Genomic DNA, 19,904 nt, shown 5'->3' with positions numbered 1-19,904 from the left:
GTAACAGGTGGAGAGAAACCGTCAAAAAAGTGACGAGAGGTCACGATCCTCAACTGTGAGGAACCGACTGAGGAGGAGAATCGTCTCAGTTGATAATATAAATGTTATATTAAATGATTTCTTCAAGTTTGTTTATGTTATGACGGAATGGACAATATTTTCTGACCTGTTTTATAAAATTACAGTTTTAAATAAAAATTGTGTTAATTGTCACCAGGCATACAATTTTAACTAAACAACTTTCGTTCGTTCATTACATGATATTAACAATTTCTATCACACGGAGTTCCCTAAAACACTGAACATAAAAGTGAATAAAGCAAATTGTAAATAAAATAAAGCTTAATTGAACAAGCGTGGACAAATAAAGTTCTAATTTGTTTCTTGTTTGTGGTCTGAAAAGTCAATTTGTAAGCCAAGTTGCTGCGCTGAACACACCGTCGTACTTTGTTTGCGTTAAATGTCCATTAACGTGTATATTATATAACGTGTATTACTACATTCCTCTATGATACAGATGTTTCGTAACGTTTTATTTTATGATGTAATATACTGAAATATATTCATAATTAAGTTATGATACGAATTTTCTAATAAGCTGAAGTCGGGAATTCGTATCATGAAAAAAGTTCCAGTAACTGTAATAAAATAACAATTGTTTATTGGTGTTATTATAATATTTACTTTGGCCTATAAAATTTCATCCTAGTGACCGAAACCGTCGATATTATAAGCTACGCAGCATTGATAAAAATTTACGCAACATTTTTCCAATAATTTTAATGACGTATCCCAACCGTTGCCAGGGAGACAACATAAAATACCTTTTCACCCTCTGCTTAAACTCATTAGCGTTATATTTTAGGATTTTAGTTCGGGCGATAAGTTACACCGTGCACGGGTTGATTCCCGCGTCCTGTGTGTTCGCGGATCGGTATAACCGCGAGGAGGTCGTGAGGTCGCTGGGGAAGGAGGTCAACATCAACCCGCCGCTCATGCTTGGCCAGCTGCCTGATACACCTGAAGAATTGCTGAAACTTGACCAGGTATGATAGTGAATACAACAGCTACTTTTACGATTGCTGAATATTTCGATTGTTTTGCATAATTAGAAGGTTTTTAATAGAAAATTAACAATAAAAAATAGGTAATACTAAAAATAGGCTTTGGACTATATTTGTTTTGTTCATTTATATTAGCAATATCAGTCAGCAGCTCAATAAGAGTTGACTATTCATAAACACTTGTTAAATTTTATATCACTTTAACATGTTGAACTTTATATGTAGAAACTAGTATATTGATATTTCTTCTGCATAAAATTACCAGCCTTTTTAAAATATGTCAAAATATTATGAGAAAGAGCTTCATGGTCATCTAAAAAATTGAAAGAATTAGTAATTTGAATTAAATACGAGGATGAACTTTATTTAGGAGATATACTGAGACACTCACATTCTGATGAACATAATCTCTATACTTAATTACCTTTGAAATATGCATTACTCAAATTGATTCAATGACGCCAGCAGAGCGCAATAAAAACCCATTTAAACACTAGCATATAAATGCTTAATAAAGCCATTTCAATCGAGCCTCTCATTCCGAATTCGGCCAACAAATTCTCAATCGCTAATAAATTAGTAAGAGTCTCGTAGCGATAGTTTTTTCATTTCCCAATCACCAAATAAACGACGCCTCCGCTCACAAGCGTGAAACATTAATGAGCGTTAGGAAGGGATTCTGGCTCCCTTTAGACCTGACCCCCTTGCAACTAATCACGGTAATGAACAAGTGACAAGTTTCAAAGCAAACTACCAAACACATGTATCAAGTTTGTGAATAAGCCCGCGTAACTTCAAATAAATTAAGTAAAATATGAAGTTTCGTTCGAGGATTGCTAATGTGTTAATAAGTTCAACTCAATGATATTATATACAATACAGAGGTCTGTATAATATCGTTGTTTCATATTGATTTATATCAAACGTACTACCCCTATTTTGAAATAATAGTTATCTTAGGAAACAAGTGCAAGGATAAAATCCACAAGTATAATACAATTATATGTTTAAAATGAGCTTTTTGTCTGTAATGATTATTTTTTTATATTGAATTTCTCCACTTTGAGGAGGATATGGCAGCTAGTACGATTAACTCATAATGATATAAATTTGTCTTAATCTGAATATGTATTATACTTCTGTGTCATCGTTTTTTTTTACCATTTTTTATGATTTTTTTTTTGTGTGCCTAGTTGGATTTCAGCATTGCTTAGATTTTCAATTCGAACGCGAGCGAAGCTGCGGGCTATAGCTAATACGAATTGTGTAGAACTATATGATCGTTTCTACTTAGATAAGAATGATAGGCTTGAAGGAAAATGTATTCCATACACGATTCGGTTTATTTCAAATTGTATCATAAGAGCACAACACAAAGCTTATTCTTGATACTCATAAAATACCTTTTGTTTGAAGTAAGTTTGTTCGATCCAGTGACCTGCCAATTTTCATTAAGTCCCGTCAGAGGTAGGCATAAGTCGGAATTTTGTTGAGAGCTGTCTGTTACATAAATACAATATACATACACAAAATGAAACAGTTCGATTTACAACTTCTGCATTAAATCTAGGTGTAATGAAGAATACCGCTTGGCGGCAATGGTAATATTTGATGTGTCTCGAATGCTTGTGATATCGTTAATTTCAATTAAAATTTATAATTATCATATTATGCAGCGTTAATTATACCGAATATAATGAAATTAAGCTTTGTGTTTGTTTTGTAATATATTGCTTACTTTGGTTTTTAGCAGTATGGTAACACTCGTTTGTAGATAATCAATTAATTTGGTGTGAAGGGGGAAGAAATAGTAGTAGAAGAAGAAGTTTGTGAGGTCGCCACATTTGTCCCGCGACCGCCTACTTGAAAAAAGGGTTTCATCACACAATAATAAGTACAAGTTTCAGGCTTATCGTACCTATAATATACAACGAAAACAGATTACAAATTTTCTTTACAAACAAGTTTTGGACCTTGTTTTCAAACAAACACCATTTTTTTGTACAAACGACAAAGTTACCCTTTTTTCAATTAGTAATTCAAGACTCGCATCGTATCACATTTGTAATACAGCACGATTGAGCGCTTCGGTAGAATTCAAAATTGCGAATTGGTATTTTGAGTAAAAAAATCTGTTGGTTCTGATTTCATTGCTGTCGGGAATAAGCCTTCCTGTCCGTCCCTTATGCTTTCAGTGAAATGTTGGACTTTATGAATACAACAGCCTGGGTTTATATGAGTGACGTAAATTTTAACACAGTCTCGTATTGTACCTTATTCGTGTATTTAATTCAATTACGAAAATATGAGAAGCAATACTGATCTTTTCAATGTTCAAAATTTTGTTTTATATTTTCATCACGATCTAAATATAATCTGGGTGGGCACTTATAGAGTTTTTAAATAAGTAGTAAAGGCATTTTTAAACCTGTTGATTTCATATTTTTATCTTTTCTTCAAGCCGTAAACCAAACTTACAGATACTTAAACCGGCAAGCTCAGCTATCTAACAAATCGTGAAATTAAATCCTCTGGCTTCGTAAGCAGTTTAAATATAATTAACGAATTAGACAGCCAAGTAAGGCGAATGATTGAGCGTTGTTTTCTGCCTTCATGAGAAATAGAAGTTCATGGAATGACACGAACAAGTAATTTGATTTAGAAAGTTAAGGTTTTCCTACGCCGTACGCCTTACATTTTCCAAGGATTAGAGCTCGTAAAGTAATGAACTTAGAAATCCAATTCCATTACATCTCCACGTAGCGATAAATGCTTTTTTGTACAATAACTGCCAATTTGCGCATGGATTTAATTTGAGATCAATATGTATTTAAAGTTAACACATTAATATTTTGTATTATTAAAATATTCAATTTCAATTTCAATCGCCTTAGAATCGTTTTTATTAAAAATTTTACCCCTAGCACTTACCTACTCATGAATATACCAAAATATAACCCAAGACTTTTCATAAATTCTTATACACCTTTTTGTCAAACTACATTAACAGAGTGACGTAAATAGTGTAGGTAAAGTAAGTTTCAACGTCGTGTTCAATATTGCATGAATTTTTACCGAGGGAAAACCGACCGACTTTATTATTGACAGCTTTTCGGAGACGTTTGGACCTCGGCCTGATGTTAACTTACCTGCTTTTACAAGTCAAGTTTTTATAATAGAAATATTATATAAAATATAAAGTTATAATAGAATTGGGAGAACGAGGAATCAATGTTAGATTTGTATCTATAGATATTGTTAGTATTATTTTTTGATGGATAGATTTGTGAAACAAATCTGATGTGTCTTTGGCACGAAGACAAAGATATAGTCTTTCCTAGTATATTACTTCCTTATAACTTATATTGATAAATTCATTGAACTAACATCATGCTAAATTATATACTTATAAGAAGAGGTTTATGGATCCAGTTCATTCTTGGTAAAAAAATAATAAAACATTCGAGTATTGCTAATCAAGTAATAAACCAGACATAAAACTAGTCCGGGAGAAAACTAATACTTTTATTTGTGCTTTATTAGGTAGAAGAGTCGTAAACTGTGCTCTCATCATACGATCAATTACCTACCCCTGTCTGGACTCCCATAGTGCGTAGGTGTAGTGTTTAAACAGATCCCATACCCCATACGCTTTATTCTATTACACTAAAGAATAATATTGCATACAAAAAATATAGCAATGCTTAGGTTGCCTAAGTATGACTAGTCGGTACTTTACATCAATAAAAAAGGTTTTAAATATACAAGTTTGAAATAAACGTAAATATATGTAAAATGTTGTTAATTTTGCTACCTAAATGCACAATCAAACATTTTATTTAACTTGAAATTTCATGAATTTTGCTTGAAGGTAGGGATGGATATAAATAAGTTATCATTTATACTAAAATGAAATAAGCAAAGTCGACATTTCAATGTTAAGTGGATTTTCATGTCGCATCGATTGTGGTCAGGTTAATATTGTACTAAATGCACAAAGCTATTTATTCAATGATATTTCTGTGACTTGGAGACAAAAGGGCGAATGTAAATTTAAATAGGTCAGATAAAATGGGCTTCAAACCGACTATAAACTACCTATATCTATACGATGCTTATAGCTAATAGCTTTTACATTGATTAATTTTAGTATAATTTTAATACTATTCCTTTATAAAACAACTTTTAAAAGAATCTTGTTAAAATTTCAATCACTGTATAACATTTTTTTATCTTTTATATTGTCGACTATGTTAATATAATACGGGATTATGATGGTCTTGTTTCCTTATCGTCAATATAAGCAGACGATACTCTCCGTTATTACTATTTAACGGCAAACGCCCATTAGATGAGCGCTTTTATAGGAAGGGAATTTCACTCATTATAGACATTTATAGGCTTTCAATGTCGAAGCATCTTAATAACCTTGCAGAGCTTATAAAAATAGCTACACGCTTAAACCCTTATCATAACACTTTAAGCATTCATCACAATTTTACTACTAGATAAATGAAAGAATAAAAATATTATATTATCACTAACACAACAAATAAAAACAATATATTCTCACTGAGTGACTTTTCAACTAGTAGGGATAATACGTTAGTATGAAAGTTCATAAATGTTATTTAATCTAGTACTATACAGTAAACCTCGAAAATGTATTAATTATAATTTGAATCTCCGGCGATTGAATTTAGTGACCTTACATAAATTTGCTCAATTTTAAGTCTTACAAACAACTTCAGAATTGAGCACTGAATATTAATCAGTTGCCTAAGCCTAAAGCCAATATCTAATTTGACAAATTCTTATCGTTCTATCGCTCGGAGGTCTGCACTTAAAATACAATGCAATATAAATTAACCTTAACGAGGTCTCTTCATAATTTTTACTTAAAGAATTTTCACTTTCATAAATATGAATCCAAAGAGGTTTTTATCATATACACTATGCTTTTCATAAATTAAACAAACAAAAAGTATCACAAGGAATCAGTATGGAGAAAAAAAATAATGAAGGAAGTCTCCTGAGACCGAAATCCTTGCACAAACCGGTACTAATAGATCGAACACGGAAATAGATTGCCTCCTTGGCTGTAATTTTCTGATAAATTACTCCGTCGCCCTTGTTACGTACCAAGGAAAATAAGATTATACCGGATTATTACATGTGTGATTTATTTGAGCTTGGGCAAATGACGTTTAAAATAATTTTTAAATACACAAAATTGTTTTGTGAATAGACGAAGAAAACCGAGATATATCGCACGTATCGTAACTACGAAAGCTCATTGAAATTTAACCTTCTAACCCCTTATTTCAGGTTTTCATCAAATCCGAATTAAAAGTTGGAGTTATATACGTTAAAGAAAACCAATATACCGAAGAGGAAATCTTGGATAATAATGAAAATTCACCGTTGTTCGAAGAATTTCTTCAAGTTCTTGGAGAAAAAGTGCGACTCAAAGGTAATGTCATTCATTCTCAGTTCAATCATAACAACTTGCTTTTGTGCACAACCAACGTTTATTAAATAATTTCTTGGGATTTAATTGACACGCCTTTCAATAACTCGGTTTCTTTAAATATTCTTTAAGATTTTAAATGTTAGAGCGAAGCCTCGGCGAACCGCTGGTAATAAATAAAATGAAATAATAACCTTTTTTCTCGTAGCCTTGTTCTTCAACTACTTGTTTTAACATCGTAGTGACTCCCAACATCTTCCACAGGTTTCGACAAATACAAAGGCGGTCTAGACACAGTCCATGACCTGACCGGATTATACTCCGTATACACGAACTGGAGGAGCATAGAGATAATGTTCCACGTTTCCACTCTCCTGCCATACGAGAGACATGACCCGCAGAAGTTGCAAAGGAAACGACATATTGGCAATGATATTGTTTGCGTCGTGTTTTTGGAAGCTGATAATACCGCCTTCTCGCCGGCTTGCATAAAGAGCCATTTTCTACATACGTTTATTTTGGGTAAGTCCTTTTTAATGTATGTTTAACTATAGGCTGTATTCATTATACTCGTAATATCAACCTCCTTAGTTTATTCGTATTCTTTTTTTTTTTGAATTTGTTTTGTAATACGTGTATAGATATTATAATTTGTTATTGTTTAGTACAGTCCCAATCAGAAGAAATAAAGTCAACTATGAATAAAGTATCTATTTCTAGAAAATTTATTGAACTCCTACACAATTTCGACTAATAACCTCTCTTGTGTTGTTTTATTGCTCCTTTAAATAAATACGATTAACTGGAACAAACCAAAGAGTACAATTGTCGTAGGCGGCTTCTAAAGATATCTTGGGAAATATATTTAATCTATTTAAATCACTTTTAATTCGATTCTAACATCTAAAAAAATTAGCTTAAGGTAGAATTGATTTCCCAAATTTTTTTACAATGCCTAGCAATCATAGATCAGTAAGGTTTACTTACTAATTGTTGCAAAATAAGTACCTACATGTTTTGTTCATGCTTTTATTTACAACTAGCTGTTGCCCGCAGCTTCGCGCTCATGGGCAAAAAAAAATTGTCGTGTTACAAACTTTCATCCGTTATTTCATCATCTTGGGGGTAAAATTTATCAAAATCCTTTCTTAAAGGATGCCTACGTCATAATATTTATCTGCATGCCAAATTTCAACTCGAACCAGCCAGTGGTTTGAGCTATATATATTCAGATTTAAAATTCACATGAATTAAAGCACTTTTTTTTGCTTCAATTATTACTTCATACATATTACGATGTAAGTAAAAAATTATTTATTTATCGCAAGGAAATTACGTAGATATATGAAATACCAGACCCCTGGGAATATACCACGGGTAACCTTAACAGACTAAAACCCTACGGAGATCCGGAATATCCATGAAAGGCTACGGTTTCAATTTCTTGAATAATTTAAATAACGCCATATAATCGCATTTGGTATATTTTTTAACGCAATACAAGTTCCTAATCTAAATAGATAGGTATTTTTTGTCATATTTTTTTTATTTATAAACACGGCTATGATATTATGCGTATCAAAAACAAACGCTAGTCTAACACAGACTAATTAAATATGCCTTAGTAGGTTTACCTACAATATACTATCTCGATACCTCTGCTGTTTGTGTATCATATTGCGTTATATTTTCATTCAATTGAACGTGTCGGCCTTTCGCAGTGCGAGTGTCGGCCAAAATCAAGCGGCGGCCGACGCGCTATGAGGTGTCGGTGGTGACGCGCGACGAGGTCGGCGCCTACAAGCCCTACCTCTGGGAGCAGAGCGTGTTCGATAAGGGGGCTATGTTCCGGTGGGTTTATTATTAATAAAATAAAAAATAATGTGGCCTTGCATGATAGAAGTTTAGCTCCTACTGGTGAAAGAGTTTTTCCAAAACGGTCTAGGTGTTTTTGAGTTCATCTCTTAGAAACAACTTCGGTCGGTGCCAGCCTAGTATAGTTGGTATCTTACTACATACCCATTTACTTGGCTACTTGGCTCGAGTGGCAGCGACTTTCAAATAGATATGGGTAGAATAGTGGGTAGCGCACCCACTCACATGTTCCACTAGTCGGTTATAATGATTATATTAAATTATTTTTCATTAAATATTAAGTGGTATAAAAAAGTGGCATTCATGTAGTTAATTTCGATAATAAGTATTTGTATATAAGAATAACCATTTGTAAGATAAGAACCAGCACTCTACACAGCACACCAAACAATTCCAGAGAGTGGCTGCTAACGAAGATAGTGAACGGCGAGCGAGCGTCGTACTCGGCGCCGAAGTTCGCGCGCATGCAGGAGCGCACGCGCAGCCAGATGCTGGAGGACATCGTCGCCAACCTGCAGAACCACGCCGAGACGGGGCAGATACCGAAACCTTATCGCCGAGGTATGTGATCACTTTAGCTGTTCCCAGACTAGAATATGAGTTGCAACTCATATTCTAGTCTAGTCTGGGAACACACAATTGGTACACCAACGCTGACACAGACCCACACTCACACGAAGCAAAAAGACTTATCGCCTATGTATTCTTTGCTACAACGGTTCAACCAGCTTTTTCTAATACCTTTAAACATACTTATGGTTAGGTACTAACCTACCACCAATACTGACTTATACCGGAGCGTTACCTTTAATTGTCCTACTAATACGGACTTAAGCGGGTGAAAAAGCGGGACGCAGCTAGTATATTATGAAATTGTTCGTTTTCTCGAATCCAGCTCGCAGACCGCATAACCCGGCGTTACCCCACTTGCAGGGTCCTGGCGGCCGATCGGGCACATGCGGCCGTCGTCGCCGCTGCTGGACTCGGTGCGCGACCAGTTCGAGGACTACGACCAGCTCGCGAAGGACTTCACGCGCGTGTTCCTCAACAGCGAGCTCAACGCGGCGCACAACGCGCAGCTGTTCGACGTCGTCTTCCTCGTGGGGCAGTCCAAGCAGAAGACCAGGTTCATTGGCGTCAGGGCGATCCTGGGGGTGCGGAGCAGGTAACTGCTGATGGCACATGCGAATGTAGCACGAATGACTGAGGAAGTTAGATATTCTTTGAAATATTTAATGTACATAAATTTGGTAAAATGGAGAGAAAATGGAAAAATGGAGAGTTGGGACCTAGCATATATACACTCCAGATTATTACCTGATATATAACGATAACTGCAAGTGCCATAGGCTTTAAGTTGATCAGCACCGCCCATGAACACTCGCAGAGGCAGTGTCGATACAAGTCAGTGTACAAATTCAATACCATTCTTCTTTGCTGGGTACCGTGTGGGCACACAAATTCCACGCGACTGTACTAATGCGTACATTATTGGCTGCAAACCTCTGCACTTATCATGTGTCCTTACAGGGTGTTCCAGGAGATGCTGTACGGCATCCAGTCGGGGTTTGGGTCGCCGCAGGTGCCGGTGGCGGAGCTGCTCGCGCGGCCCGCGCCCACGCTGCTCTCGCCCACGCCCAACAAGCACAAGAGCAGCAACTTCCTGCAGGTGCCCGACATCGAGTCGCCCAGGTTCGTGCGTCACGCACACAGACGGACATGCACACGCACACACGCGTGCACACTGATCAATAAATGACATGAAAATAACCTGAATGACTTTTGCTCTTTAATATACAGGAGAATGAAAGAACATTCAATTTTCAATTATAGTAACATACATAAAAATATCAAGTTTTTTACAAAGTCGAGTCAGTGTTCACCCGCATTATACGGGTGAAAATACCACAGCACAAAATTTCCGAAAATACTAGAAGTAGGTTTACGAAGATAATTGTAGCTAACATTTACCTTAATACACTTAGTTAATCCTTAATAAAAGAATCAATGAATCTCTAAAAACAAACGGTCACCATTAAACAATCTCGTTGTCTACTAACCGTCCACGCGTCAGGCCGAAGAGCGTGCCGAGCTCGCCGATGGTGAAGCGCGCGTTCTCGCGGCTCGGCACCATCACGGCGGGCTGGGGCCGCTCCATCCGCAAGCAGCACTCGCACCTCAACGCCGACGACAAGAAGAAGTGGGCCAGCTCGCAGGACTGCTCCAGTGAGTCCGCGCCCACACGCACACACCCACACGCACACGCCCACACGCACACGCACACACGCACACGCACACACGCTCACGCACACACGTGCATACTCACACGCGCTCATGCACACACGCGCACACGCACACACGCACACACGCGCCCATTACATACGTACACACGCACACACGTACATACATGAAAAACATTGCTAAATCCGCACTCTACGTTCGAGTTTGAGATCTCTTCAGTAGTCTTTCTAACACTATTTTCACAGTACCACAGATAACATAACTCTATGTTCGCATAGTATTATGTTATCTGTATTAGAACGTGTATTTGTAGTGATTTCAATCATTCGTAAAACAAAAATTTAAGTTATGTGTATTGAAATCAATAATTTTTCAACATTTTACATACGTAAACCAAAGAAACAGAAATCTATTCATATCAATGTTTTGAAGAAAGTATGCATACTTCACTTTCCCGATTATCAATTTTACATTTCTGAACGAGCACCCACTAACTTATTCTTAGCGATTAAAGCTGTTTGATTACCTAATATTCGTGTAACTTAACACTTTATTTTCCTTTTTATCATTCTACTTAACTATCGTAGATTAACATATAAAAATATTGCAATATAATACAATACAATACACAAATATTTTTAATTACAGACAAAGAAGCAAAAGAGAAAGAAAAGGACAAAAACGCAGCTTTAGCGGTCCCCAGGTTATCTGTATGTGCGGACGCGCAGAAAGTCGATCGTGCCAAACTAGCTCAGACTGAGGTAATTAATATTGATTGGATAAAATCATTTCACTAATATTACAAACGTAAAAGTTTGTTTATTTGGATGTTCATCCGTCAATCATGCTAAAACTTCTAAACGGATCTTGATGAAATTTGGTGTACAGACAGGGTGTAAGCTAACTTCTCAAGCGTCTAGTCATTTGTATTTCCATTAATGCATTAGTTTTAAATATAACAGTGAAACTACTTATTGAGTAAATTAAAATTTGTTAAATTATTATTGTTTCTTCATGACTAGGCTTTTGTTTATTTAATGTTGTTTTGATAATATTTATAATAACATTTGTACAAGCAATGTGATGTTTTACACAAATTTGCATTCATATTTTGTAAGGCGTTTAAATTTTCATAAAATTATATTACAACTGTAATACAGTGTGTGTAATTATAATATACCTGGTCTCAGTAGATTCCTTTTTATTTTAGTAATATCTTCTTCGTTTACTAAGAAATTAAATTACTTAGAAAATACTTACAAAACGAGATTTCTCCATTTTCTTGTAAGTAGGTACCTAATACATTCTTCTAATATCACACCATACTAACTAAAAACACATAAGGAAAGAGATCCTCACGAGATTTAAAAAGATTTTATTACCTTTTGATGATATCGTAACATATTACACATCCATCAATTAAATTCTTAGGCTCATTATTAAACGCCGCCGTTGAACTAACTATGATATCAAGTTGTATTGTTATATCATTTAATGAATCCTTTTAAGCTACATATACATACATACATACTATAACAAATAATTAAAAAGAAATGCACGTGTATCAGTTCTCGATAATCGAGTTCGACCCGGAGACGTTCCGCACGCTGCTGGACTACCTGCACACGGGCAGCTGCCCGCTCACGTGCGCCTCCATCCCGGGGCTCATCTGCGCGGCCGAGCACTACGACCTGCCCGAGCTGCTGCAGGCCTGCTTCCACCACGCGAAGCAGTTCCTCAGGATTGAAGTGGTCTGATCTTGTAGTGCTTCTTATGTTTTTTTTTATGGAAACTTTACTATGATTTTATTGTATTTCTATAAATAAATATTTACAGCTAAATATTATTCTTTTTCGTTTCCAGGTATGTACAATGCTGATCTCGCTGGAGAACTATTACTGGCGTTACACATCGGCCTCAGAACTCGTAAACATGATCCTTGCATTCATTGAACAACGGGCCTATGCTCTTTTCCAAACACCAGAATTTCTGAACCTATCTGAATCGATGGTCCAAATGATCATGTGCAGAAACTTAGAAGTCCCGGAAGTGAGGAAATTCGAAGCGATGCTAAGCTGGGCTAGAAACAAAATAAAGGCCAAATCTGCTAATAAGACTGACGCTAAAAATGAATTTAAATGCATCATGGAAAGGCTGGCTAGAGATCTGAAACTTTACCGAATATCGCCCCAGGAGTTGATAAAAGTGGTGCTTCCATCTAAGGCCATTAAAAACGAACGCATTCTGGAAACCCTCATGTATCAAGCCAACTCGGGGATGTACAGGATCCAAGAAGATTACATAGAGGCCTGTCAACAGCGTATACAAAAGCAAGACTCTAGATTTTCCGAATTCGAAAGCTTTGACTATGGCATTTAAACTTGGAGCTGTGAGGAATATCAGTGTATTAGATAGTTTAGGAACTGTTCGGACCGGGTTCTTCTCATTGTGGTATGTTGACGCCTTCTAAAAGTATTATTGTTGTAGATGTACTTTAGTAGAGGTGCGAGAAATTTTTGTACAATTCTCGAATACCTAATCCTTGTTGTTGTTCATTGATACCTATATATTTTATACATCTAGCTAGACGTGTTCAGTATAAACATCTCTATTTTTGGTACCAGAAATTTGGCAAATAATATGTGTGGAGATATTTATTTGATGATATCGTCAAACAATGTCGAGTACATAAAGCGGGATTAGAATATCTTGTATGGGTCAGAAGCTGGGGAGTATGTTCTAATGTTCATATAATGTAATTTGTTAACACTCTTTACACCTTGCAACTATCCGCCCTTACAGTTAACTAATGTTCGATTGATTTTTCTCAAAACATATGTTAAGACTAAAATGTCCCACTTATTAATGTCTCTTAGAATAGTTCCCCAGATTGGTCCCAAACCATGTTAAAAGATATCAAGTGACTGATGAATAATTTGAGCAAAAATATGATGGAATTCTAAATGTTAGATGTAATGAATGATATTTATGAAAATTACGCGAAATAAATTATATTATCTTAAAAATGTAGGTATATAAATAGTTGCAAATAAAAATTGTCAAAAAATAACTGTGTTATGTTGAAGTAGAAAAAATGTAGAAAAACCTCTTCCTATCTTCTAAATAGAATATTATACCCTGTGAATTCTTACAATAACTATCATTGGTTTCTATACATTTTATACATGAAAACCAATAAGTCAAGCTTTAAATTCTATTATACCTTAGTGTGCCTACTTTGTATATACCTCTATAAAATATGTATTTTTCACTTTCTTATCTTTGCTCTGTGCATTTTACTCAATTTATTTTACATCCTTCACTGTACTCACATTATATTATGTTTGCAATTAAATCCTGATTATAAATAATTATGTACCTATAAGTGAATATTTACATCTAAATATTCACAAACCAATAAAACAGACTATGTTAAATAAATATATTTTATGTCAAATAGTTATATACACTAAATCATTTACTTGTCCACTATGCATAACAATATGTATATAATAAAATCTCTACAATGCGCAGGCAATGCTAAGCTATATGTAATATCATCAAACAAAGCTTCAAACATGTTTTGCTTTTCAGATAAACTTTCTGTTCATTTCACCAAATCTAATTGCTCATAAAGCAAAATAATAATAACAAATAATATATGTATATGGATATTACTTTTCTATTATTATTATATATCCTTTTGGCGAAGTGGATTCTAATAAACATCTACAATATTATTGTACATTGAATAGGTGTTAATATATGAATATTAAATATGTAGCCTAAACTAACATTTCTAAAATCTGATAAAATTAAATTTAAAATGTCAAGTTGAATTGTCAGTAAAATTTTTATACATGTTAAAAAGTAAAAGAATGAAATCTACCACTTACTAAATTTATGTTATCGATAATTGCTCAAAAGCTTTGAAAGTGTATGGCTTTGATTCAACTAGTATTTATTTCTCCTTATGTCTTAAAATTTCAGGTATATGACCCAATGCTTAGTCCTTCCTCAAATTTCCCAAATGTGTAATACTCGTAAATATTTAATAATTAGGTTTAATTTGTAGAAACACCAAAATATATAAATTGATGTGTCATGTTCTTAATGATTAATATAAGTTTTCTATTCCAAAATTTAACCTTCCTGTGATTGTGGATGTTGCTATATGTATAACATACGGAATCTTCAAATGATACAAAATTTAAGATATCTATAACTGTTATTTTGCGTGAGCAAGATTATTTAATAAAATTTTATGTGGTGAATAAAATTTGTGTATGATTCTAGAGTTTTATTTATATTGAATTAAATATGTTTACTACAATTAAATACCAGCTCTTTAGATTTTCTCTCGAAGACATTTAGATGAAAGCAGTAAATACTATAACGATTTATGCAAACCTCTTAAGTTTTTATTAATACTAGACAAAACAAAACTACTTATTCTTAGTTTTTCTACATTAAAACACAAGGTAAATTTTTAATGATTATTTGACTCTCATAATAATTAATAAAATAACAAATATTTTGGTTGAATATTTCATTAAAAAAAGCTTATTATTAAGAGCAAGGAATTTTAAGTTTCAAAAAGTTTATATCCAAAAATGACATTGGCATTGCCCAAGAAGCGTCAGACTCAGACATCACACCAATGTTACCAGTCATAAATTAAGTTAAGAATAAACGTCGATACTCGGACGAGCATTGTGACGGCCACGTTACATAAGCGTGAAACAGAACGGAACTCATAAGTTCCAAACGCGGCCGCAAGTAGCGCTTGTGAGCCAGTCTTCTTGCAGCAGGCGCGCGGCCGGCTGCTTGTTGCAGTGCGCGGTGCGAACTATCACACACGAGTTCGCGGTCATAGGCTCGAACGAACATCGAAATCGACGGTCAGTGCGGTGACCATGATGATGGACAACGGGGTGTTAACAAATAATTATGAGTATGGGGACGGATACATGGAACAGGAGGAGGAGTGGGAACGCGAGGGTCTCTTAGACCCGGCCTGGGAGAAACAACAGAAAAAGGTTAGTTTAAATCAAGAACTGAAATATGTATGGAAGAACGAAAATAAGAGAGGGTATTCGTTAAATAGAATGACATATGTCACAAAACATATTCCAATAAAAACAATAAAATGAGCAGCGTTCTATAGACGTTATCGCTTATGTGACTCATGTTTTTGATGTTTATGTTTTTCCTTTCGTTATTAGTTATTACCTAAAAACCGCGATATTCATAATTCAATGATTGCAATTTGATACCTGTTTCCTTATCTAATGCTATATTCGACCTTTATCTAGTTAGTTGGCATGTTCTATTTTTAACTTTTCTTTATTTTTCTTTAATTAATATTTTTATGCTAGTAAATTATTTCAAAATATTTTTTGTTCTCCTATACGATGAGACTAGATGTAAAATATATGGATGTATAATTTCTAACGATATAATTTATTAATATCATTTTAATCTTTTTTAAAAAATAAAAATGGATATGATAGAAAATTAATCTCATTTCGGTTCTCCCATACGTATATTCTGGATCGATCGAATCTCAAATTCAAACTAGCAAGTTTCCCGCCTCAAATTGAAAGTAGATCGCGGCCGTGGACACTATTAAAAGATTTCTTGGAGCTTTTCGTGCGAGCGAGATGCGTGCACACTGTCACGCCACGGGCGGGAGCGGGCCGGAGCGAGAGGAATCGAATTTCCGTTAGTCATGTCCTAAAATGGGTCCGACGCAGGCGCCGCTGAAAGCGCGGGCGTTCGTCTTTGCGTCATTATGAAAGCCGCATTTCAGGAAAACGTATGGGTCCATCTTGCTACGTAAAATGCATCTTAACTTGCTATTTATATAATACCCTCCAGATCCGTGACGAATGCTCTGACGCATCTCGTCACCAAGTCGAGTGGAATGTCATTAACGCATTACGAAAACAGTCCTCCCTTGGGGTTTTGTCATATATATGAAAGCACTATTTATAAGCTCTAATAAGAAGGTAGATTTATCAATTGCTTCAGACATCAACGAAAAAAAATATATCAATCATAAAGCAGTTAAAATCTCCTAATTTTTCCAAATAAAACTAATATCGTATTACTATATTTCAATAAAATATAATTGACATTTAAAAATATAAAATGCGCAATTAAATAATGAAAATTGCACTTTGCTTGATAGTAAAGCCAGATTTAGCACCGTTAATGCAAGACCTTACAAGGGTTATGATTATCGGTGTTGCTTCCTGTGGCGGCTTCTCATAAGAACCTCATTAAGAAGCAGTTTTGTCATTGATTTCTCATCAACATCACATCATGTTTTTGCCACTCACATGATTACGTTAGCTAAATTGCGTGCGTGAGGATGTAATGTCTGGTGCTTAGTGGCAGGGCAAAACCAATATAAACAAAGAGCCTGCAACCGGTGCATTGGCCGTTCGCGTATGGCGGGTCAATGTCGCGGCCATATTCCTCGGATGCGTCTACGGAAAAGTCACCCGACCAGTCACATCGAGCTCTGAGCACGAGAATCGATCTTTCACAAGCGGGTCACTGGTTCAATGTTTCCTTAACTTTTACCAAATTCAACGAAGCCTTGATACGCGAATTTGCAGAATCATTCATTAAAACAAGTAGTTGAGACAACGGTGTGAGGTCATAATATAATTTGTGCACATTTCCGATTCGATTCGATATCCATAAGAAACAGTTGTCTGATAAAGTAATAAAAATAATAGAATTGTTTAAACATAATGAACGATGTGTTTCTTTTGAATTAACCTCTAGTAAAAACTGCATTCCATCATAAAGCAATATAGGTCTCATCAGAAATCAGATGTGAAAGTGGTGAGTACTGGTTAAAAACTGGTTATAAATTTACATCAAACTAATAGCCCCATACAAATGACACTCTTCTTTTTTGATGATCTTCCATTTATTTTTATAAATTAAATTTTAAGATTTATTGTCTATTTATAGACATCGAATCCGAAGTATTGATACAACTAAAATCATTATTAATGAAGATTTTGCCATCATATTATAGCCTGTTGTTTGTCTAACCATACAAATCGCGTTATTATAACAACATGAGTACATAAGCGAATCAACACATTAAACTTTTCAAATTCGATTTTTAGATGTTATTGAAAAGAAATACAGAAATTAATAAGCTCGATATAAGGGACTTTTGAATAATAAAATTTCATCTAAATAAAAGTTTATCTGAATGAAAAAATAATGACTATTTACTATAAAATATTACCAAAGGAGTACAAATACTGACATACAGCCTGAAGTTAATTTCATCCTTACTCCAGTTGGCCTAGAAAGTTGACACTCAATTTAAAAACAATGTTAAAGATTTTTTTTAACACAGTTCACATACGTACATTTTAAATAAAAAATAAAACCCAAACCGAAGTAGCAATAAGTGAAAAATGTTATCAATCAATCGCTACAGGGCATAAATACATTCGCGACATGTATTTACTGGTCGTATGTAAAAGAATTATCACCTCAGCAGACCTTTCGCATATTTCTTGTAAATTCGGGGTCGTTGGCTGACATTATTGAACACTACCAATAATTCTGTTTGAACATACAACTGAAATAAGTTTGAAAATCTGCTAACATATCTATACGAGAGCATAAGAGCCAAGTAATTTCTACGTATAAATTTAAATTACTTCTATACCCGTGCCTATTACTAAAACATTTGGCTGGTAAGAATAGATCGATATAATTAGAAAATTATTTTATGCTGTATTGAAATGCTACTGCTTCATGATAGACGTTGACGCAGTGTAATGCGGGTTACGTAATATTTGACATGCTATAACTATTTTTTCGTTAGCGTCGTTTGTTTGCTTTTGGCAGACGTTCAAAAATTGGTATCGCTGACTGCGATGGCTCGCAACTGCTGAGTTTTGACGAGGAACCGTAAAAACACGTCTATAATACCTCGAACATAATTTAATTATAGAATCTTAGAGTTGTATTGATCACAGGCATGGAAACTTTATCAATTAATTAAATATGTCATACACATTGAATTTTCTCATGGTTAGTATTTCTGTATATCTTAATGGATTTAACCTTGGCCGACTATTAGTGTTCTACAATACAATTACATTTTTCTATTAAACTTGTTACATGTTTTGCACTACACGTAATCATGCTTTTCCTTGTATAGAAATTTGCTACAGATTGTGCACCAAAATATAGTTAATTTGGTGTTATGTGGTGTTGGTTTGGTAAAATAAAAAACATCTTTAACATAATTTAAATCAATATTGTAATATGTTAAGTAACGTGCTGGACGCACGATTTGAAAGGAGAATGCATACAATATAGCGAAGATAACAAAACAATATCAGCTTACCCACGTGCATATTGATTCTAAATACCGACTAATTACAAATAACACAAGGGTTTCAACACCGACCACATCCTTGGTGTCAAATGTTTACTAAAGGAGGTATTACACCTCCACCCACATGAAGTCATGCTATTGAACTTAAGATAAGTTAAAAGATACAATGTGAAATATGTTCAAGTAATTATTTATTTTTATTGTACGCAAAAAAGTACAATTTTTATTATTTTCATAATAATTAATGGTCGAAATGCCGGTATGAAATATGTACATGCTTATGAAATAATATCAAAAATTATGCTTTTATAAAAAACAAAATAATTTTAAATTGTAAAGAAGAGACATAATATGGTAATCTTGGGAACTATAACTGGACCGATTGCAAAAATTATTTCACAGATTGATATTTACGTGAACCCTGATTGCAATAGGCTATAAATGTACCATGGGTGAATCTGGGGCGAACTGTTAGTATGAAATAATACACAATTGAACAACGTGAGAAACTATATAAACAAGCACTAAAGGTTTTTGTTTTGTAAATAATACCAAAAATTAAAAGTAAAGACATATCATCTTATAAATATAATATAAATAAAATTATTGTTATGAGTTCTTAATTTTCAATGGTCACTGTGTTTTTCAGATAAAAGGTACACACAAATCTAAATATATTTGAGCTATTTACTTCGAATATCATACATGATAATACGACGACATGAGTTCAACAAAATAGAGAAAGTGTTCTCCAATGATTTGGAGAACCGTAGGCTTTCTAAAATCAGGTTATGTTTATAAATTTTCCATAAAGCACAGAATTTCGAGATCAAAGATATTTACCAAATAAAAATATCTAGTGATCGTA

At 34.4% G+C, this 19,904-nt stretch overlaps 2 protein-coding genes across 4 annotated transcripts in view; both read left to right on the top strand.

The window, feature by feature from the left end:
• Positions 1-13,644, top strand: part of LOC119833117 — a 39,633-nt gene extending 25,989 nt beyond the window's left edge. Inside the window, exons 7-17 of the mRNA XM_038357003.1 lie at positions 866-1,046; positions 6,393-6,537; positions 6,799-7,056; positions 8,256-8,385; positions 8,807-8,970; positions 9,343-9,574; positions 9,940-10,101; positions 10,484-10,635; positions 11,299-11,411; positions 12,219-12,401; positions 12,514-13,644. Coding sequence (XP_038212931.1) covers positions 866-1,046; positions 6,393-6,537; positions 6,799-7,056; positions 8,256-8,385; positions 8,807-8,970; positions 9,343-9,574; positions 9,940-10,101; positions 10,484-10,635; positions 11,299-11,411; positions 12,219-12,401; positions 12,514-13,029 — 2,236 coding nt within the window. The 3' untranslated portion in view covers positions 13,030-13,644. The remainder of the gene's footprint in view (positions 1-865; positions 1,047-6,392; positions 6,538-6,798; positions 7,057-8,255; positions 8,386-8,806; positions 8,971-9,342; positions 9,575-9,939; positions 10,102-10,483; positions 10,636-11,298; positions 11,412-12,218; positions 12,402-12,513) is intronic.
• Positions 13,645-15,427: 1,783 nt separating this feature from the next.
• LOC119833140 (alpha-actinin, sarcomeric) overlaps positions 15,428-19,904 on the top strand; it is a 31,198-nt gene continuing 26,721 nt past the window's right edge. For 2 of the 3 annotated variants that reach the window (XM_038357059.1, XM_038357060.1), the window contains exon 1: positions 15,428-15,689. In XM_038357059.1, the coding sequence (XP_038212987.1) occupies positions 15,567-15,689 (123 nt within the window). In that variant the 5' untranslated portion in view covers positions 15,428-15,566. The remainder of the gene's footprint in view (positions 15,690-19,904) is intronic. The other variant, XM_038357058.1, reaches the window with a different exon arrangement.

The sequence above is a fragment of the Zerene cesonia genome, chromosome 16, assembly GCF_012273895.1.
Source record: "Zerene cesonia ecotype Mississippi chromosome 16, Zerene_cesonia_1.1, whole genome shotgun sequence".
In the NCBI taxonomy this organism is placed as follows: domain Eukaryota; kingdom Metazoa; phylum Arthropoda; class Insecta; order Lepidoptera; family Pieridae; genus Zerene; species Zerene cesonia.
This window is presented reverse-complemented; position numbering and strand designations above follow the sequence as displayed.